Source organism: Ailuropoda melanoleuca, chromosome 3 (assembly GCF_002007445.2).
Source record: "Ailuropoda melanoleuca isolate Jingjing chromosome 3, ASM200744v2, whole genome shotgun sequence".
Taxonomy (NCBI): Eukaryota; Metazoa; Chordata; class Mammalia; order Carnivora; family Ursidae; genus Ailuropoda; species Ailuropoda melanoleuca.
The window spans coordinates 68,107,756-68,130,303 of NC_048220.1; the positions used below are offsets into that span (position 1 = coordinate 68,107,756).

Consider the following 22,548-nt stretch of genomic DNA (forward strand, 5'->3'; position numbering starts at 1 on the left):
TCCTACTGCTGCAGTTGTAGGCCTGATTATTTCTTAGGAATGAAGCTTTCCGTATTCCCCGGATAGCCACGCAGAGGTCAGAGTTCTGACCCAGGCAGAGGTCCTGAGATTCAGCTAGGGAAATGGGGGGAAGGGGAGGGATGAGGGCTGGCTCTTGAGTGCTGGAGTTGGAATAAGGAATGTCTGAAAGATTACAGGAAGGATAAACAAAGCACCAAAGCCTAAGTGGGGTGTAGTTGGGGGCTGGAGACCCCTGAGTCAGACAGACAGAGGTACTATTACAGGGAGGCCACCACCTAGAGCAAGCAGGTGTGTGAGCAGATAGGTGTAGTCATGGAAGAGGTTCTCTGGAACTGCGGAGTGGAGATCCAGGCGACCTTTGATAGATTCCAGGAATCCCAGCTGTGGGTAGGACTGTAAGACTGTGCATTAAGACGGAGACGAATCAGTTCATCACTCTCAGGTATTTTAATGTTGATCTAGTAAGTAGTAGGACATGATCCGATGGGGGGAAATACGTGTTTTTTAAAATGACAAATTCAATTTTTGCGTGTATACTTTTCTAGCTAGTGAACAAGCGAACAGGTTGTATATGTGAACATATTTTACCAGGCATTCATAAAAGGTTGACCATTGTCTGTTTCCCAGCTAACGCGGACGTGCTTGAATTCAGGACCCCGCATTTCTCAGCCAGAGAGCTGTGTTTTCCCTTAGACAGTTCGCGCACTGCTGAGAACGTTACACAGAGCCACGCTGCTCCCTCTCGTGTAGCTCGTGTCCTTCTTGAGGGCAAGTTCCCATGGCAGCCATGAGCACAGGTGCCCTGGCGGAGGAAGTCATTATTTCTTCAGATGATTAGTACAGCTTTCCAAATTCTCTAACCAACCTATAAATTTATTACTAGAGCATATTGTACATTTCCTCCTGTATTTCTGTTTTCCCTTATAGATTAATTGTCTAAGGAATTGCAAAACTTATCAAGCCAGAAAGCCTCTATGGTTTTATAACACTTCCCTCAAGTTTTTCCTTAATAAACCAATGCTTGCTGATGTTGTCTTCGAAATACAAGGTAAGGTTCAATTTTTACAAAGTTCAAAACTCGTTTTTTTTTTTTTTTTCCTTATTTTCTTACCTAACTTTCTATTTCAGCTTTGAATATCTTGGGTGAAGAGATGACTAATCTCTAATGCAGGATATAGATTAATGCTGGCTGAATTTCAGCAAAATCTAGGGAAATGAAGTATTTTGTTAAGACAAGAAAAGAAATTTATATTTTCCTAGTTTTTTTCCCCCTTACCATATGCTTCATTAGTTTTTAGGGACCAGCATGGAATGGACTGATCTGTAGTATCACCTCATTGTATGTTTTTGTCCCTGTATTTCTTTAAGATACTAGTTGTTGAATCATCTGAAACCAGCCCCCTTAACATTATGTTACCTGTAGCTTATTCCGTTCCCTTCCTTTCTGTTTGAGCAAAGGAGCTAAGCATGCGTTGAGGGTCATGCCTGGCTTACATTAGGCCTGGGTAGGTATTACTACATTTATTCCTCACAGCACTCTGAGAATTATCACCACAGCAACTGAGAGCTGCTTTTTATCTCTGTAGGAAAGTAATGCTACCTAATTTTAATAATGGTAAGCTGTTTTAATGCCCATTATTGATTATTCGCTTGGATAATTTTGCCACTTCAGTGGATTGAAAGCATAATCTTGCAAGTGAATTGTCAGGTACCTGCAACTATGCAAGAAGGCTAGGAGTTGTTTCCAAATGTATTAAGTAGAACTTCAAGTAGGCTATTACTAGAAGTAAGATAGAATTATAATTTTATGAGAGAAGTGTATGGCAACTAGCAGTCATTTGCTTTTTAAAATTTTTCCTCCAGAAGATTCATTTTAACTTGGGCCACTTGCCAAGACAAACAGTGAATTGGAAACTCCCCAAGTGCCTTCTGATAAGCTCCATTCAGCACTGTTTGAAATGTGAGCATGAGACACTGAGAATGGGACAATAAGGGTGACCTTGAAATACATAAAAAATGATTTGGGGGAAAAAGCTAACAAGAGACTGTATTTGCTTATAATTTGCATAGGGTGCCTTCACACCACACGTCACGCTAGTGTAACCTGCTGAAAAGCTTCTTAAAAGGAATATGCCACATACGAAAATACATGTTAAGAGGAAAGAAAGAAACAGTGATGTGGAGAATTATTTATCCTTATAATCTCTTGCTTTTCTCTCACAATTCCACCTGCCGACTCTTTTGCGGGCCCCCGCCCGGCCCCCCACCTAGGCAGAGGCTGGGTGTGGGCAGGCTAGCTGGGGGCCTTGCTGATGCTCAGCTGCTATGCTGTTCTTTATAGCGCCTCAGCTCAGAACCACGGCCCCCCAAGGCCGGGAGCTGAGACAGCAGGCACGGGTGGAAGCGGGGTCTAGCAAGAGCTTCTCTGCCATCTCTGGGAGGAGAGGCGAGCCTAGCTTCTGGAGTTAGGGAAGGGAGCTCTAGTGTGCAGAAGGGAGCAGTGCTGTCTCCTCTGGAGGCAGGTTCACCTGCAACCCTCGGTTTAGCCTTGGCCTTGCATTGCAACCAGCATGTGTCCTCAGCCAGTCGCCTTAACGCATCTCGCTTTATTAAGTCTTCTCGTTTCCAGAGTGAACAAGGTGAACCAGATAGCCTCTAAAAGGTCATTTTTAGTGTTAAGCTTGTTGAGGTGGTAGTGACCAGGACTAGAGAGACCTGGCTGGGATCTTGCGTGAGTGCGTATTTACTGGACTGGTGTGGCTGTGCTACTTTACCTCTCTGATCCTTTGTTTCCTTGCCTGTAACGTGGGGACACTGGTCTTTACCTGGTAGAGTGGTCATGAGGATTGGGGTGGTGCATGTAACGGTATATGAAAGCTCCCATGGTACATATTCTAAATCTCTCTTGAACTGAGCAAGTTTCCTGTTTTCAGAATAAAACAAAAAATATTCTAAAAATTTTATTTATGAAACTTGGAAAGTAATGGGAAGAAGGTATGAGAAATGTAGGATTTTATTTTAGTGTATAGTATAAACAAAAATCTTTGATAATTTATGTTAAGATTATTAGGAAACTTGGGTGTTCAAATTTTATTTCACTCTTAAGCATTTTCCTTTAAAAACAAAGTTTCTAAAACTGTAACAATAGTTGAATTCTACAAAGGAAAGATACTTTAGGTCTTGACATTTTCCAAGAACATGTTTATCTTTTAACTAGAAAATTGATGACCCCCTTTCATTCTTCAGCTTTATCTTATTGCTGGTTGGTATAAGAACACTGGATTGTGTTCATTTGGCATATTTGATACAGTGTTTATATATTTATACAGTTTTTATACTATGTTGAAAAATGTGACTATATTGCATTATGGTTTCACAATGGAACAGTTTATAATACCAAACAGTATTTGGAAGAGGTGAGAAACGAAATGACAATTTTCTGAGCAGAAGGTATAATGGTTTTCCAAACCAAATCCAAAGCTTGAAACGGGTTTGACAGTGCTTTAAGGTACTGGGTGTTTTCCTGTTGGTCTTGTAACTCTGTTGTAACTATATTATCAATGGAAAATTTCTCGTTAAAGTTCCAAGGTTACTTATCAAATTCCTTCCCCATCTACTGTCCATTTGGTATTTTGGTTCAATCTGAAATCCCTCTGCTTAACCCAAATAAGAGGCTGTCTCGTTTGTTTAAGCCATGCTTCTGCTTTTCCTTTTCTTTTTTTTAATAGTCCTACTTCAGATTTTAAAAAACCTTAGAATTACAGGCCCAATTGCATTACCTGTTTGGATTCTTTGTGAATTGATGTGTACAAAGATAAGCAGCGTGTTTAATCATGGAGGCTGGTCGTCTCCATCAGTGGATATTGTTCTATTGAAAGCAGGAGGCCTAATGGCAAAAGGGCAGGGAGGGGAAAGAGCTGAGAGGGGATGATGCCTGTTAGCAGGTGTCTGATGACTCAGTAGCAATGTTCACTGTATGTAGCCTCTTCTCCCTGCTCCTCTGGGAGGTGCATTTGTGCCGATCATAGCTCTAAGCGTTGAGCTCAGAACTGGCAATGTTGGGCATTGTTTGTGAATCCTAGGGGATTATTGACAAATTATTGTCACTGGGCTTAGGTGGAACTCTTCTTTTCTGAATCAGAAGACGTTTTGCTTGGATTTAGAGAAGCTGAAGAATCCAATCATTGTAAATATTTTTAAAAATTTTTAAAAAGATTTATTGATTTATTTGAGAGAGAGGGAGAGGGGAACAGAGAGAGAGAGTCTTTTAAGCAGACTCCATGCTGAGCGCAGAGCCCGGTGGAGGACTCAATCTCATGACCCTGAGATCACGACCTGAGCTGAAACCGAGTCAGACGCTGAGTCAGACGCTTAACTGACTGTGCCACCCAGGTGTCCCTCATTGTAAAATATTTTAGGATATTTTACATAGCATAGAATATGTGCTCCTGAGATGTCTGCAATTTTAGGGGTATATAGGTGAAGACTCTTGAGCAGAGCCGAGTGGTTTGGAAGACTTTGTCATTCTCATTGGCTGTGGTGTCTTCCACCAAATTTAAAGCTTAATTGCTCCCAAGCAGGGGAGTTTCGTCTTTTCCATCTTTGTATCTTTAGTGCGTAACGTAGTGATGAGCACATCATGGCTGCTCACTAACAAGATGTCAGACTGATCTAGACTGAACTGAAGGCTGCCTGTGGATTCGTGGTTTCCTGAGGTGCTGGGAGTGGTAAGAACTGCTTCCCCACCCAGGTGCCATCTGGGGCTGCCTTGGTGGGACGGCCCAGTAGCTGGAGAACTTAGCAGGCTTTCGCTAGAGAGTCAGTTCAGTTTAATGAGCTTCTGAGAAGGGTATGGGCTGAGGAGCTTTAAAATTCAAAGTAGCTCTGGCTCTGCCAGAAGCAGCACTGTTCCCTGAGGACGTAGTACACTGGAGAGACATCCGGGGACTAGGTCATCCCCTTCCAAATTTTCCATAACTTCTGAAATGCTCCCCTTGGCTCCAAAAAGAGTCCCTTGCCGTACTTGCTGTAACATGGATCGCTTAGGCCAAGGGATATTTCACTTTCTAGAGTTTCTTCTTTCTCATTAGGAGAAGCATGGCCAAGACCTATTCTTTTGAGTGTGTCCAAGAAGGATAATGGCAGTGTTTTCTTGGGAGGCACATGGGGAAGAATGGGTGATGGTATTCCAAGCCAATTAAAAGGATACACATTTCATTATAAAAACAGGAAGCAAAATATTTCATTTCAGAGTTTCTGTCTGCAGAAAATATAAGCTGAGTAACAAATAATTGCCTGTTTTATAAATTGTTGGTTTCAGAATCAACCTTTGAACTCTCTTTTTCAATTAAAAATTAAGAAGTTTCTGATTAATGCTGGTTATCTCCCCAAACTTGCTTTCTGACATCAGCTATTTGTGCCTAACGCAATACCACTCTAACTGAAAGGGAGATTGCTAGAATAACAACTCTGCAAGTTTATGTAACTTAGCTTTATTTCGCTTTTGAACCTTGCAGGTACAACGGTGCCAGCCCACAGGGCCATCCTGGTGGCCCGTTGTGAAGTGATGGCAGCCATGTTTAATGGGAATTACATGGAAGCAAAGAGTGTTCTGATTCCAGTTTATGGTGTTTCCAAAGAGACTTTCTTGTCATTCTTAGAATACCTATACACAGACTCCTGTTGCCCAGGTGAGCATTCTAAATATTAGGTAATATCTCACTATTTTTTATTTTCTTGTCACTCATTTTGATAAATTTCTGTGAAATTTGTTTTTGCTTAAGATTGATCAGAGTTGACATCATGGAATGTGGTAGTCAGGTGAGGTGGTAGTGGGACAACAATGAATTTTCAGTCAGTTCTCATGTCCCAGCCAACCCCAACAGTGTGTTGATTATGTGGACACCCTAGAAATGGAGGTGTTCTGTGGTACCCAGTGACTAATTATACAGATTGGAACATCCCTTCCATAAAGAGAAGAGGTTTGGGCAGCTGCTTTTATGGCTTTAACTTGTGATTGAGACACTTTTAAGGACTTTGAATATTCTGAGACCCTTTGGTCATCTCTGTGGCTCAGGAATGTGGATTTTTTTTTAAAGACTTCTGACTACTAAAGTCATACTCTCCTTAAACTAACTTCTCCAAAAACTTTTCCTGAGATGTTTAGGATCCCCAGCAGACTGTAGGATTTATTTCCCTATTCATGGACTTAGAACTATCTGACTAAAAACTGATCATCTTTGGCAGCTATAGGTTGGAACAGATCTTGCAGATTTTTTTCTAGCTGGGGCCTCCTTGGAGAAATTGCAAAATCCTTTCTACAGTCCTAGAGCCTTGGGACGCCGGCACGGAAGCCTCTTTAATTCATCTTCATCCTCTGGCCACTAGATGGCTCCCACCACAAACACAACTACCACAAACACAGCTAGAATAAATCCTTGGTGGTTTACTTGATCAAGGAGCCTGAGACCTTGATTACAGGACTTTGGCCAGGTACTCTAGCAAATATAAAAAGAAAACACATTTCAGACCATCCCTCTCTTCAGATTTATTGCTTTTACTTTTAGATTAGGAAGATTTCCAACCTTTGTTATTAAAATCTCTTAAGTTTTAAACAAGTCGTGAGCCCTCTAGTGAATGGTTTTAGAAGTTCGAAAAAAAGAAAATTCCTTTTTTAACTGAATTGATTCTGGCCTTGCAGCCAGCTGTAGAGTACTTTGGAGCCACTTAGAGTTGCTACTGTCAGTGTTAAAGACTGGCTTATTATATTTGCTTAAGAAAAATGATACTGGAGAATTTGTTCAATAAAAATTTTGACCCAGATTTAAAATAATAAGAAAATTTAGTTTCTTAGTCATCTTCCCACTATTGTCATTGAAGCTTCAGATTTTAGATCTTCTCTTGCTGATTAGAAAAAGTGCTCAGAGAAGCACTAATAACTATAGGGCAAAGCCCTTTAAAAGTTGATAAAAGGTGTGGGGAGAAAAATGAGTCAAAGTGAATAATCGGAAAGTAGATCAGTACTAAAATGTTTGCATTGGGAAATGACAGAAAAAAAGGTGGTCTATTCATTATGTTAAGTATGGATCATACATAGTGTTCTTGGTTCCTAGCTACAAAACAATGCATGGAATTTCAGGTGGGCTTAGAAAGAGAATTACCTGAAAAATCACTTCGAGGGAAGTTTAAAAACAAACAAACAACCTGAGCGGTTGCCAGGGGTTAAGGAAGGTGGAAATGAGGAATTATGGCTTAAGGGATAGAAAGTTTCAGTTTGGGAAGAAGAAAAAAGTTCTGGGAGATGGATGATGGTGATGGTTGCACCAAAGTGTGAATGTACCTTAATGCCACCGATCCATACACCTTAAAGTGGTCAGTGGTAAATTGTATGTTTGTTTTACCACAATAAAACAACAAACACACCTGGTGACTAAAGAGAAGCAAAATTGCAAGGATTTAGTTTAGCTAGCATAAAGAATTACATAACAGCCTTAGAATTGATTATTTAAGGGCAATTGTAGAATCGCCTTCTCTGAAGAATTAAAAAAACAACAATGAAAAGATTCACTTCGGAGTACTAAGGCCTAAATTAATTCTTTTTAAAAGGGCATAATAGGGGCGCCTGGGTAGCGCAGTCGTTAAGCGTCTGCCTTTGGCTCAGGGCGTGATCCCGGCGTTCCTGGATCGAGTCCCTCATCGGGCTTCTCCACCGGGAGCCTGCTTCTTCCTCTCCCACTCTCCCTGCTTGTGTTCCCTCTCTTGCTGGCTGTCTCTATCTCTGTCAAATAAATAAATAAAATCTTTAAAAAAAATAAAATAAAAATAAAAGGGCATAATAGGGGCCCCTGTTTGTAGGGGCTCCGCCGGTGGAGTGTGCAACTCTTGATCTCAGGATTGTGAGTTCGTGCCACATGTTGGGTGTAGAGATTCCTTAAAAATAAAATCTTTCAAAGTAAGTAAAGAAAGAAAATGGCTCACTAGTGTAGAATGCAGACTCATTGCTTCCAGGCGTTTTCTCTGCATTCTGTCCTACGCTGGATGATCTAGTCAGCCCTGTTCTGTTGTCGTTGGTTTGCTTTCTGTTGTTGTTTTGCTTTAGGTCATAACAGAAACAGCTTCATTGTCCATTTTCTCTTACTTCCCTTCCCGCATCAGCTGGCATTTTCCAGGCTATGTGTCTCCTGATCTGTGCGGAGATGTATCAGGTGTCCAGACTGCAGCACATCTGCGAGCTGTTCATCATCACGCAGCTGCAAAGCATGCCCAGCAGGGAGCTGGCCTCCATGAACCTGGATATAGTGGACCTGCTCAAGAAGGCCAAGGTACTTGCCCCCACCTACCTGGTTGTTGGAGCGAAAAAAAAAGAAAAGAAAATTCTTCTAAAAATTCTACTACTTTAAAGAAAATTTCTGTTTGTCGAGAGATACAGTAGCGCTTGTCTCGGTTTGGAAGTTTGGCCCAATGAGGGTGAAGTGCGCTCACAACTATTTCTGTGGCCAGATCATTTTGAAGCATCGGATATTTGAGCAGTTTTTTCCAAGGAGGTAGGATTTGCTGATAGGAAGGTTTTCACCTGAATGGCGGCCTGAATTGGAGTCATAAGAGTATGGTGCTTTATTGTGCCATGTCGGCATTGTAGGAAAGAGAACTAAGGTTGAATTTCCCCAGAGCAGTCACAGCTTAGGTTCGCAAAAGAAAAATGACAGAGTTGGTCCATGCATACTGACAGAGACGGTTAGGCTAACCTCATTTATTTGTTCATTCATTCATGCTTTTACTTCGTGGACATGTTTTGAAGTTCCTGTTGTCTGTAGGAGGTATTGGTGTACTTCATTAATACTTTCCAAATGCCCTTTATCGATTCGTCTCATGTACATTCAGTAAAAACGTTTGAGTTGAGAATCACTACAGTACACCATACTTTTTGTCTTCTTCTAAGCTTAGGACCTTTTTGTTTTTGAGAATTGCATTGCTACACGTTCTAGGAAACAGGTCTTGCATGGTTAAGCTAATTGTGAATAACTGAAGTCACAAAGACCCTAGAATCTGAATCGGACAAAGGTCTGGGTCAGTCTATAAGTCAACTAGGTTTGGGGTCTTGAAATCTTCTGGCACCTGCAGATGTGCCAGTCAAAAAATCTGTTATTTCCTCATTCCCACTAAAGGGGGAGCAGGAAGTTTATCCAGACCTGGCAACCTACCGTTGGTTATTCTACTGTCCTGTCCTCTGCTCTATGACAGTTTTAGGGCTTACGGCCATGGTGGAATATAATGGTGTATATTGAACTTGCTGTAAGCTGAACCTTCTAGGTCTTTTTATAGGAATATATTTGGTCCATCATTGGTGACTATCAGGACTTTGTAAAATGTTATCTGGCATACAACATTTGGCTATCCCTATCAATTTGACATCCAAAGTTTGAAAAACAGGACAGCTTTGTCTTCAAGTTGCTAAAATGGAGCCACATAACAGGGCAAAGGACAGACTGCTAAAAGCTTGCCTCCACGTTGAGTTGAATTCATAAAGCAATAACGTGTATTTCTGGGCATAGAAGGGAATTCATTTTAAGCATCTAGGTCTTCTCTTACTGTCTCCTTAACTATTTTGGAGTTCATTTCTTTCATAATCAAGTCTTAAGACCTTATATATTTAATTTAAAGCATAAATACAAATTTAAAAAACTGAGTAGCCTTCTGCACAGTGTTGGAGCTTGGAGCTGAGGCTGCTGGCTGGCCACTGAGCTCACGAGTGTAGGCAGTGTGCACACGGGCGCTAAGTCCTTTGCTAACACCACAAAGGTCTCTGGCCCAGTGAGTGCATTGTGGTAGTAATTCTTGCTACAAGTAAAACAAAACAAAACCTTGATCTCTCCTTGTAAGGTATTTACATTGAGCTTGGGATAAATAGCTAACCTCTAGATTTAGTTTAAAATTTATTTGTCATTCTTTCTGGTATTTTTCACAATCTCTCTTCATTTTTGATATGTCATTTTCATACTATTCAACCAAGTCTCTCATTCTTTAAAAAAATGATCACAATCTTCTCTTCCTTATCTCGTCGTATCCTTTTAGTTCCGCATCTGAGAACTTCCTGTCCGGTTGCATTGATGTTTTAGGTTGCACGCGTGCACTTGCGCACGTTTCCTCACCGGTGTCATTTATGATGGCGTCGTCAGTGGTTGTTACTGACCTGTTTTTCCTGACTCTATGCTTTCTGATTATGTAATTATCCTTATTTATTTCTCTTTAGCTTTAAAAGTTTAAGATAACCAGCCCTCTTTGAATTTTTCTTTTTGTTTCTGAAGACTTTTCCATTTTCTCGGATTAAGTCTCCATTTACCAGTTTTCCTTTGTTCTATTCCTGGTGGCCCCTAATTCGGCAATTACAAATCCAAGATAACAGGATCATTTTCTTTGCCAGTTCTCTTGTAAGTTCCTAGTTTGAGGTTTTAGTTCACCAGCCAGTTCATACTGTTGGTCAGAATTTAACCTTTCCTTCATTGTTTCTCTGACTTCTGGGAGGTGAAATTGTCTTTTAGCAGAATTAAGACTTTGAGTAGCTTTTTGAATAATCACAATTTCCAAATACTCTGTTGTCATCTCTGCTAGTTTTGCACTGTTTATCAAGAAGCATCCTTCGTATCTTTGGTATAGTTGAGCAGTTTCATTTTCTCTCACTTCCGCTTCCTCCTTCCTCTTCCCCTAACATTTCTCAGTTCTTTACCATGATTCTACCTGCAAATTCATCTGTTTCCATCAAGTTGAACTTTTAACATGCAAGAGAAGCTTCTTTCCCTTAATCAGATTCAGTCCTTTGAACTCAGGTAGACATCTCCTTATCTCTGCTCCCTTTTCTACCCTAACTGGCCGAATTTCGGTGATTCCTCTGAAGTTCTGTTAACCGTATTAAAGTTTCAAACGCAGTATCTTACTTACAAAAACTCAATATCTTACTTATAATCTGTGCATTAATATTTGGCTGCTTCAGGCCACCGGTTTTGTATCTGATCCTTTTTTTGTGAGCTTCTGGGTATTTTCCCCACCATTATTCTTCTTCACAGAGCTATTAAATGCTATAACATTTTGTTTATGGGATTTTTAAAGCCTTTCTTTTTTATTCCGTTATTTCAGTTTAAACCTGCTTTGTCAGGGGTGCCTGGTGGCACAGTCAGACAAGCATCTAATTCTTGGTTTCTGCTCAGGTTGTGATCTTGGGGTTGTGAGATTGAGCCCCCAGTTGGGCTTCATGCCCTGCAGGGAGTCTGCTTAAGATTCTCTTTCCGTCTCCCTGGGCCCTTCCCACTCATGCTCGGGTGTGCACACGCATGCGCATGCGCTCTCTCTCTCTGAAATAAAAAGTTTATTATTAAATAAATAAACAAACAAAACTGCTTTCTCAGGTTAGCACACATTCTTCCAAAAAAGGTAGTTCTTACAGTGAACTGTTTTCTATTTTCACTAAGAGTCTACAATTATGATATCTTAAATCTTGGCCAAAAATAAAATTCTGCATGTTAACCATGTTTTCATAGCCAGCTGTTCATTTCTATGATCTTCCTTCTCTTTAAAGCCACAGCCCTTAGGCGGTGTTCTGAACTTTCATTTGTGGGTTATCTGCTTTGGGTTAATCATCTGATAGTGCTGGAGGCTTCTGCTGAAATAGCTACACATTCTTGTTCTATCTCTTTCGATCACTCACATTTATCTGCTAAAAGTTAAGGCGAATAGAAATTGGTAAAATGCGATGTGGGATTTGATGAACCAGAAAGTGTCTTACAATTCAAAAATTCTGATTTTGTATAATGAAAATCAGAGGAACCTGTGGACTTACATGTGAAAATATTACATTATAACTTTTTGAAAAAGCAATACTTGAGTTTCTTCCTTAAGATTTGAGATTATAATTCTTTCTTTGATTTAGCATTATTGATTGCTTCTATAATATTCTTGAGTTTCCTTAAAAGAGCTATATTTAGCTTCAAGATGCAAACAACCTAAATGTCCATCAACAGATGAATGAATAAATAAAATGTGGTCTATACATACAGTGGAATCTTACTCAGTCCTAAAAACGAATGACGCTGTAATACGGGCTGCAACACAGATGAAACTTGAGGACATTATACTAAGTACGATAAACCAGACAGAGAAAGCATACCTATTGTGTAAGTCAGTGCCTATGAGGTACCGAGAATAGTCAAATTCATAGAGAGAAAAATAGAATAGTGGTTACTGGGGACTAGAGGTAGGGTTAAAAAGGGAGTCATTATTTAATGAATATAGAGTTGCAGTTTGGGATGATAAAAACATTCTGGAAATAGATAGTGATGATGGTTGCATGATCATTTGAATATACTTAGTGCCACTGGTACCCTTAAAGGCTAAAATGGTAAATTTTATGTTATGTGTATTTTAACCACAATTATAACAAAAAGAACTATACTCTTGTATCAAAGTGGCCTGCCAGCAGGTTACTGTAGTCTGAATTGAGTGGTTAGATGGATCAGTGAGCATCACTGGACCGGCACCAAGGTGAGTATGTCATGGCCGTGGTGCTCTGAGTTTCCCTTCCATCAGCATTTGAAATTCAGAATGAGAAATGAGCTAGAAGTCCTGCTCAGTGAGCAGGATTACTACATCCTAGTTAAAAGTGTCCTTTTAACTACATCCTAGTTAGAAGCAACTGTTCAGACATAGCCTTCTCATAGAAATATATGTACACATTGAAACCCAAACCCTTAGGTTGATGACATTCCCTCCACAAAATGTTTTTCGGTTTGCTCCTCAGGTGAACTTGTTTAGATATGGACAAGTGTGTACCTTTGCTAACCAGAATCTTATCTCTGCTACACAGATATAAGTGCAATTAGTGAAGGCCGTGACCTAAGATTAAAAGCTTAAAGGAAATCCTTAAGAACCTCAAAGAGTCTCTGCTAACCACTGATGCCGTGTGCCTCTGTATAAGACATTGTGCGGCTCCAGCACCGATGGCTTGTTACTCATTTGACTTGGTTTCCTCACTGATGTAATTTTATTATTACATGTGAATAATTCTCCCATTTCCTTTCTGCTCTCAGAGTAGGCAGAAGGCTGCATCATACCTGGATGCAGTCAGGATGGAGTCGGGCTCTCCACGACTTCTCCCAGACCATTCTCTCCACCTGGTCATTGTCTTGATGGTTATTATGTACAACATTGTTTCACTTTCCATTTTTCTTGCAGTTTCACCACTCTGACTGCCTTTCAACCTGGCTACTCCATTTCATTGCCACTAACTACCTCATCTTCAGCCAAAAACCTGAATTTCAGGATCTTTCAGGTAGATTGCCAATTACTGTTTTGAAAAGAAAACTTCGGTCTTTGTTCTTAGGTTTAAGACATAATTTGTAGGAATAGTCGTTAAAAAAAAAAAAGTCAGTGTAATACATTACTCTTAACTACACAGTGCTGTAATTGAGGACACTTTAACTTACAGTCACCTGGTTATAAAAATAGCTTGACCTGTGTTACAGTTTTATAGCTCCCATCCGTTTTTAAATGCACCTTTTTTCTGAAGTAGAGAGATAAGGTTGCCTCAGGTGGCATTTGATTGTAATAAATGATATCTTGGTTTTAACCACCTAAGTCAGAAGCAAAATTTAAACAGTACAGATTTAAACATTTTTTCTTGTGAAGGAATTTTAACTATTGTTATTTATAATATGTGGGTCTATTGTTCTGATATCTATGTCTATTTAAGTATATCTGTGTAGGAATCCATTATATTACTTGGGAAAAAACAGTATTTTTATTAGTCAAAGAATGTTGCAAAACTTTCTGGACAGAGAGGATACCTAGTGTGATCTTTAAGGTAGAGCGTAAAGATGAAAACCAATCAAAGTGTGAGCTTCTGAGTGCTGCCTTAAGAGGAAAGAAAATGAGAACAGAGTAGTCAGCAGAGTGGACGGTCAATTTAGATAACGATGGTTTGCTCAGGTTACCTTGAATAGATAGTGATGATGGTTGCATAATACTGTGAACAGGCTCAAGGAATAATCAAGTTAAAAGGCAAAAAGATCACCTAATTAAGTAGTTTTAAACATTAAGCAGGAAAGTGTCCTTGGTGATTCCTGAAGGTTTTCTGAGGTGGGGGCAGAGAGCCGGGAATGGCTGAGGGGAGAGGGGGAAGGAAGAAGAGAAGGCTAAGTTTGTAGTTCTTAGACCCCCTCGCCCTTCAGCCAGAGTAGTTCCACTTTTATCTGCTTTATATCTTAGGGTTCTCCGTAAAATTCTACTTGTAAAAGATAATCTGCTGCTGAAATATTTGAAAATCCCCGGCTTCTTTCATCTTCTTGCACAGATGAGGAAACCAGAAAACAGTCTATTTTTGGCAGATGAATTCAGTTAGTTGACCAACATTGTATGCCTATTGGGAGCCTTCTTATGTAGACTTAGTTATTAGTATAGTAGAGTGACATAATAAAGCGGAATATAGATATTTCCTAACTATCTACTTCGTGCAAAAAAGAAGCAAACTAATTCCATTCCTAAAGAGAAGGCACACTTCTTGCTGTTAATAGGGACATTCTAATACAGTCATTCTTTAAGAAATCAATTCAGAATGAAATGAGTGAACATTGTGATTTTAGAACTACCTTCGTTGTGCTGCCTTAGGTCCCCTTCATTCTTTTTTTTTTTTTTTAAAGATTTTATTTACTTATTTGACAGAGATAGAGACAGCCAGCGAGAGAGGGAACACAAGCAGGGGGAGTGGGAAAGGAGGAAGCAGGCTCATAGCAGAGGAGCCTGATGGGGCTCGATCCCATAACGCCGGGATCACGCCCTGAGCCGAAGGCAGACGCCTAACCGCTCTGCCACCCAGGCGCCCCCCCCTTCATTCTTAAAAGAGTGAGATTGTTTTCCATTTACTATCCTGTATAGATGAATGCCACACATGGAGTACTATACAACCTGCAGAGAAAGGTGCTCTATAAATCCTTTGAGTTATAAATTTTTATTTTATTTTATTACTTACATAATTGACTAATAAAGTATGTTATGACCACCTGGCATAGTGAGAAACAGGACTCCACCGTGTAATTTGAGAAACAGGGTAAGAGGATGAGGCTGTGTCCCTGACTGTCTTCTCTTCCTTTGATAGGAACCAAAAAGGTATCATGAATGCTCCCATTCAGTGGTACCTGTTTCTGTTCAGGACCTGCTGTGACACGTCCTTGGGGGCAGAGAAAAAGCCCCTGGTGGATAAGGGAGAATGAGATAGTCCAATTGAGTGGTCACAAACTGGGAATCCGTGGGTCAAAAGTAGAATACAGTCTACCAAGAGGTTTTATTTGGACCACATGGTATTACTTTTTTTTAGTGTCACCATTTAAAAATTGTAACATGTCATATCTTAAAAATCCAAATTTCTGGCTTCTTTGGAAAAGTTGGAAGATCTGGCAGCCCTGGGCCCATCTCCCCACATGGCAGCAACCTGGAGCTGAGTATTTACAGGAACATGTCTCCTCCAGAATGTCCTAGTCACCTCTCCTCCCTGTTGCTCACACTTGAACTGCCTTACACAGTCACTTGAAGTTGGAAGGGTTCTTATCACAGTTTACAGCTCCCTTAAATAATTTACCATTTTCAAGTTTCAAAAATTATCGAGTTATTATCAGAACTCTGTGAACCGTTTTCTCTTACCTGAGAATTCTTATTTAGGGGTGTTTAGAAACTGAAAAGTGAGATGAGAAGAGATGTCGTGTTAATGCTGGCTTTGATACAGCAGAACTCGGTTAAATAGCTCATTAAATGTTAGGTATATTTTATATGTTGGACTCTTTGGTACACAAACAGCAATGCATTAGGAATATAAGTTACTCTTGGCATTTGTGGGTTCATTATTCTCACAGGTTAATTTAGCTCAGTATTATGTTACATATTATATAGTGTGGAGTTTTTTGTCTTGTTTTGGTTTTTGCTGGCTGCCAGAGCTCATCTGCGATAACTTTTCTCTCCGTTTAAATCTTAACCAATGGAGTAGTCTTACGTCACGTTTGCTCACTAATGAACCCTACGACTAACTTCCCTGAACTACTAGGTCGTTTCTTTTTGTCCAAGTCCTGCAGCCTGAATCATGACCTCATTAATCTGAATTATAATATATAAGGTCAAACAGTAGATGAGGAAGTGGGAACTGACTTAGCAGAAGGAAACCTAAGTACCCACAGAAGGGAATGCGTAGGAGAAGCAAGCTGAGTCACTCAGCAGAACACCAAGAAGCGTTAGAGATTTGCAAGACCAGGTATTTCAGAAAACAGAATGAGGCTGGGGGCTGAAAGCAGTAGAATTAGTTGAAAGTTATGAGGAAGGGGGCGCCTGGTGGCTCAGTCAGTTGAGTATCCGACTCTGGGGTTTGGTTTGGGTCCTAGTCTTGGGGTCTTAGGGTCGAGCCCCTCATTGGGCTCTGTGCTTAGTATGGGGTCTGCTTGTGATTCTCTCCCCCTCAGCTTGCGTGAGCTCTCTCTCTCTAAAATAAATAAATAAATAAATAAATAAATAAATAAATAAATAAAATCTTAAAAAAAAGAAAAAAAGTTATGAAGAAGCTTTTGCTGCATTCCATCCCACCCAGGCAGGCAACTCCTTCTCCTTCATCATCCTTGGAGATGGGAGGTTTATTCCTGGAGAAATTCAGCCAGAAGAGTTATAGAATCACAAATTCCAGGTATAGCTGTAATTTGTTAAGGAGCTGACCTGAATACATGGGGATCCTGTGAAAGTGTACACATTGTATAGTAAGCCACCAGCCTCCTTCCCGTGTCCAGGTTCTAGAATTCTGGCACCAGATGTTGCTGCCTTGATTCCCACACTTTGGGCATGAGATTGAAGCATCTTTCTCTGGCCCTGGAAAAAAATATATAGGTGCAATCATTTGGAAATTCTTTCAGTGAACCCAGCAGATATCTGCTCAATTTTTCCACCGTCAGTAAGTGCTCGCATGACCACAAGATATCCAAACAGCTATGTAACACCTCACTCTTAAATGTAAGGATACAACTGAGGATGTTCAGGTATTTTAGGCAATATCTAACATGAAAGATAGACACCAAAGCCAAAATAAAATTAATAAAAACAGAAGAGAAAGAATTTAGAGGAACAAAGAATAGGAAAAAAAAAAACCTTTAAAAGTCCTAAAATTAATATCCTCAGAGAATAAGAGATATAAATTTATAAAGCAGGAGAAAATGTTATTTAAAAAGGAACAGTATTCCCAAAGACAGAAAGTAGAATGATAATTGCCAGGGACTGAGGGGATGGTGAAATTGGGAGTTGTTAATGAGTACAGAGTTTTAATTTTGCAAGATGAAAAGAGTTCTGGAAATTGCACAGCAATGTGCATGCACTTGATGATACTGAACTATATACTTAAAAATCGTTAAGATAGTAAATTTTATGTTATGTGTGCTTTATCATGCATAGTTTAGAAAACAATACAAAAAGCGAAGTTATTCTTGGAAATTGCAAACAGGATAGCAAAAACAAACAAACAAAGAACCCTAAATAAATAAGAGAGTTGAAACAACTACATAAAAGTTGAAAGATAAAAATGAGGACATCTTCCAAAAAGTAAGACAAAAAGATAAAGAGGAAAGAAAGAAAGTTTTTAAAAAAAAATTGGGGGCTCAATCCAGGAGATGAAGTATCTGAGTAAATGAAGTTAATACAGAATAAAACAGTGGAGAGGAAATTACCAAGGATGTAATACGAGAAATTACCCTGGTCCTGAAGGACCGAGTCTTCAGATTGAAAGGACCTCCTAAGCGCGCAGTGTTATAAGTGAACAAAGTCCATCCCTGGGATGTGCAAGAACGCCGACTATAAATAGAAAAATATGAAAGTTTTAAAAGAACACAGATTACTTGCCAAGAGCTATAAATCTGAACGGTAGAGGAGTGTTTAATAACCTTGGAAACTAGAATGCAATGGAATTCTGTCTTCAACATTCTGAGGGAAGTTTTCCGCCTAGAATTCTGTACCAAACCAAATTATCAATCGTGTGTGAAGAGGATAAAGATATTTCATCACAAGCAAGGTCTCAAAAATACTTCATATGTACCCCCTTTTTCAGGGAGCTAATAAAGGTTGTACTTCACCAGAAATGGAAAATAAACTTGAGCGAAAGGCCTGGAGTCCAAGAACGGAGGGATCCAACACGGAAGCAGGCAGGAGGCCTGGAAAGCAGGAGGGTGCAGGGCTGTGAGGGGAAGGGGCGGGCAGCTGCCACCAGAGTGGTTAGCTCGTCTGGTGACTGTGGCTGGGTGGAGAATAGGCTTGAGAGGACCTTAAGGAGTTTGGGAGGCTGAGGTAGCTGCAAAGAAAAGTAAATGAAAAACAAGTCTGTTATCGCCAAGAAAAATAAGTCTTCTGTGGAAAAACAAAGGAATATACATAGTACTTGATGAAGCAGTGGACAAGACGTATATTGTTGCAAATCACGTAATAATTTAAATCCTGATGACTGATTTAACCAAAAGTGTGTTGAACAGTTGTGGAAGCGTTGAGGGAAAGGTAGGGGAAATGTAGCAGAGCTCAGATCTAATCTGTTAGATAGGGAATCAATAATTAATATCTAAACTTGATCCAAAATAAAATATATGCAATTAACATTCTTTTTCTAAAAATTTTAGTGGAAGAACGCAGTTTTGTTGAAAAGCACAGATGGCCATCGAATATGTACTTGAAGCAGCTTGCGGAATACAGGAAGTATATTCACTCCCGGAAATGTCGTTGCTTAGTAATGTAACCCAGAGCTTTTTATATACATACGCTTTTTTTTTTATTATTATTATTATTACTATTATGAAGAAGAAGAATGGGATACCTCTGTGTTCCAGTAAAATTCTGTGACTGAAACCAATATGGGCGTTAAAAAAATTAACATACAGCTTTAGTGTATTTCTTAGTTCTCTGAAAAAAACTACTATTGTGATCTTAAAAGGGAACAAAATATATCACAGGCTAAAACTAAGGCTTCACCATCCTAGTATATAAAGCTGTCATACAGCTTCTTATTCCCTTTAAGATGCCCTGTCGCTTTAGTGATATTAATACCCCTCCTGGTTAAGTAATGTTTAAATTAAAAAAAAAATCATGTAGTATTAGTTAAAAATTTTCATCATGTCTGATGAATTGCTCTATTAAAATAAGGGCATTTTAAAGACCCAGTATGATTATTTCAGTAATGAAAAATCTAGGGTAAAGCTGATCAAACTGAACTTGTAGGAGTAGAAATGTGCATGGGGTTTTGAAAGTGAAAAACGCCAGTTGGTTTCAAATCAGCGACAGTGTTTGAACCATCATGAGAAAACTTTGTTTTTTAAGTGGACAACCCAGCTGAACCACCTCATCTCTTCTGTGGGATCCTGATTGGGCAGGAAACCTGCACAGGGCTAGCTTTACGGCTGTGTAACCTGTGTCGTCACACAGGGCCCCGTGTTTGGTTCGATGCTCTGCTATTGCCATCTTAATAGCAATATAGATATATAAAATTCTTAATAATGTTTAAAGAAAGGCCCCGCATTTTCACTTTGTACTGGGCCCCCCAAATTATCTGTGTCTCCTAGCAGGATATGTACTGCATTTTCTTACTCAAACATCATTCTCTCTGAAAGCAAAAAAGAGGCATTGACATCGAGGGAAGAGAAGGAGGCTTGCTGGAGGAAAGAGATCACGTGGGAAATCCCATCCTTGGGGGCGTCTGTACCATGGGGTGGGGGGGATGGGGGGGCAGTGCTCTGCTGCCACCTTCGCGGGCAAGGGACACATGCCTTGTGTTTACTCAGCTTTAAAACACTCACAGTTCTGGCTCTATCACAGTTGAACAAATGTCTTTTTGCTCATTCAAAGGCCAGGATGTTGGTAAAAGCGACTGACCAGTGTGAATTTAAAATGCACTTAAAATGATGCTCGTAGGAAGAGATGCTTTCTAGAGAAATGGCAATTAGTGGCTTAAGAGTTTTTTGTTTTGTGTACTTACTAAGCGGCTTGAATTGTTTGAATTCTTTCCAAGGACCGCAAGGTTATTTAGTGAGTAGCATGAATCTTGTCCTTCAAGATAACCCAGTAAGTTAAGAGAAAGGTTATAAATCAAAGACTCAGTGCATAGAGAGAAAATGGCAGTAGGATAGAATTACAGTTTCTCTTGTATCACATGTCAACAGAAAGAATTACATCGGAAGCTCACAAGCCGAGAGATGGAAAACCAAATTACTATTTATTATTAACATCATTTTCATCTGTAATTCAGTATTGGGATATATTTTTCTTTTAATTTCTAATGATTTTCAAGAACATCGAGTTTTTCCAACTCTTCAAAAGTTTGATTAAACAGTTTTATACCACAGTATTAGACATAATACTATACAATTAGTCCTTGGAGGTATAGCAACACTGTTAGAGTAAAACAGTAAAAATCCCCTATATGTATCTTCCAAGAAGCCTGATTTTAATTAGATTGTATTGATGCAGATTACTGGAATGCATTTTATGTTTTTTGTATTTTAATTACTTGAGTTAATCAACTCTTGGCAGATCCCATTTGATAAGGATAAACATTGTAAAGAATAAATACTATAGTAGATTTCTAGAAATTCATCACATTTAAGATCTTTTAAAACACAGTGATAAGTTCTTCCTAAGGTAGTCTTTCCCCCATGTGAATTACAACACTTAAAATTCTAAGTCGGTAACTTTTGATCTAGGAAATTGAAAAAAACATTAAGTTCTAGAGCAAAATAAAGTATTTTCTTGAAAATACTATTTAACATTTTCATAGACCATAGATACTTTGAGGTTGTTTAACCTGAATGGAAGTTGAGTTTGGAAGCTGGTGCTCTGTGGGTATTGAGCACGTAGATTTTATTACGAAGGTCCTTTACCACCTGTGTGAGTAACTCAAACACACTGATGTCGTGGCTCTCCAGAGCTGGTCAGAACCGTAATCAGATTAGTTTTTAAACCTAGACTCTTCAGTACCTTTGAATTAACTCAATTTAAAATAACAAGAAATTTAAAAATACTTAACTATCTTGGAGAAATGAGTGCTCTTTTTGAGTTTTTTTTTAATTGAAAGGTTATTTCTAGATGAATGTATGCTGTATTCATCTCTGCTTCAATATATTTACCAATCATTTTAATTAGAGAAGATACTGTGTGATAGAACTAAGGCCTTTTCTTTTGGGGCCAGGTTTTCACCTTATATAACCCTTTGTATACTTCTGACTGCTCTCTGTTCCTATTATAAGAGAGTAGACTTATAAAATAGAAGTTTCAATAACACAACTGAAATTCACCCTGTCCAGCCAGCATGGTGGCTTCATACTGGGCAGTGGCAGAAAACTGAACAATTGGGAATTTTAACTTCCAAGACAGCTTAACTTTTCAATTGCAGTTTTAAGAACTACACTACACTGACATACTTAATTAGAAAAAAAATTTTCCTCGAGAGTACTTTATTTTATTTAAAGCATCTGTTTAATTCAATCTTTAATAATTTTGCTAAGGGTATGTATGTATTTTAATATAGCCTGACCTGAATTTATATGTTTTTAGTTTTAGTATTTAACATTTTGTAACAAATAAACCTTTTTTAAAACAAGTTTAACACAGTGTCCTGCAATTATTTTACCTCGGATGTTGAAATGTTGGAATAAATTTGGGAATACTGCCTGTGTTTCTCAAGCATAATTATGTTTCACAGATAATTTCCATTACACGTTAAGATATGTAGAATATTGCTATTTTGTAGATGCCTGTCATGAGATAAAGACATTTATATTACCTTTACCGCTGGTACCAGAGTTTCTCTTAACAGAATTTCTCTGCCTTTATTTAGAAAAATGCTTCAGGGGCACCTGGGAGGCTCCGTTGGTTGAGCGTCCGTCTTTGGCTCACCTGGTGATCCTGGGGTCCTGGGACAGAGCCCCGCATTGGGCTCCCTGCTCAGTGGGAAGCCTGCTTCTTCTGCTGCTCTCTCTTGATCAAGTAGATGAGTAAAATCTTAAAAAAAAAAAAAAAAAAAAACTTTGATAATGACTTAGCATGCAAGTGAGCCCTGTGGGCTTGAATGTTGGCTGGGGCCAAGACTTTTGAGTAGAGAAGCCACTCTGCATAATAAAGGGTTAAGAAGTTGGAACTTTCCAACAAAATGAAAGCTACTGGATGGGAGAAAATGCTTGCAAATAATTTATCTAGAATGAGTTAATATCCAAAATATGTAAAGAGCTCATACATCTCAATAGCAACAAAGCAAAGTAATACAGTGTGATTGAAACATGGGCCGAGAATCTGAACAGTTTTTTCCAAAGAAGACATAGACATGGTCAGCAGGCACATGAAAAGATGTTCAGCAGAGAAATGCAGATCAAAACCACAATGAAGCATCACCTCACCCCTGTTAGAATGGCTATTATCAAAAAGATGAGATAACAGGTGTCTGTGAGGATGTGGAGAAAAGGGAACCCTCACGTGATGCTGGTGGAAATGTAG

At 39.2% G+C, this 22,548-nt stretch overlaps 1 protein-coding gene and 1 non-coding gene across 3 annotated transcripts in view; both read left to right on the forward strand.

Annotated features, from left to right (window-relative positions):
- Positions 1-21,668, forward strand: part of RHOBTB3 (Rho related BTB domain containing 3) — a 53,369-nt gene extending 31,701 nt beyond the window's left edge. Inside the window, exons 8-12 of one of the 2 annotated variants that reach the window (XM_011235566.3) lie at positions 949-1,069; positions 5,538-5,711; positions 8,176-8,342; positions 13,243-13,339; positions 18,690-21,668. In XM_011235566.3, the coding sequence (XP_011233868.1) occupies positions 949-1,069; positions 5,538-5,711; positions 8,176-8,342; positions 13,243-13,339; positions 18,690-18,805 (675 nt within the window). In that variant the 3' untranslated portion in view covers positions 18,806-21,668. The remainder of the gene's footprint in view (positions 1-948; positions 1,070-5,537; positions 5,712-8,175; positions 8,343-13,242; positions 13,340-18,689) is intronic. The other variant, XM_034656529.1, reaches the window with a different exon arrangement.
- Positions 9,714-9,866, forward strand: LOC117801667. Its single transcript, XR_004624415.1, has one exon. It is a non-coding gene; the product is annotated as a small nucleolar RNA SNORA62/SNORA6 family (small nucleolar RNA).
- Positions 21,669-22,548: the final 880 nt, after the last annotated feature.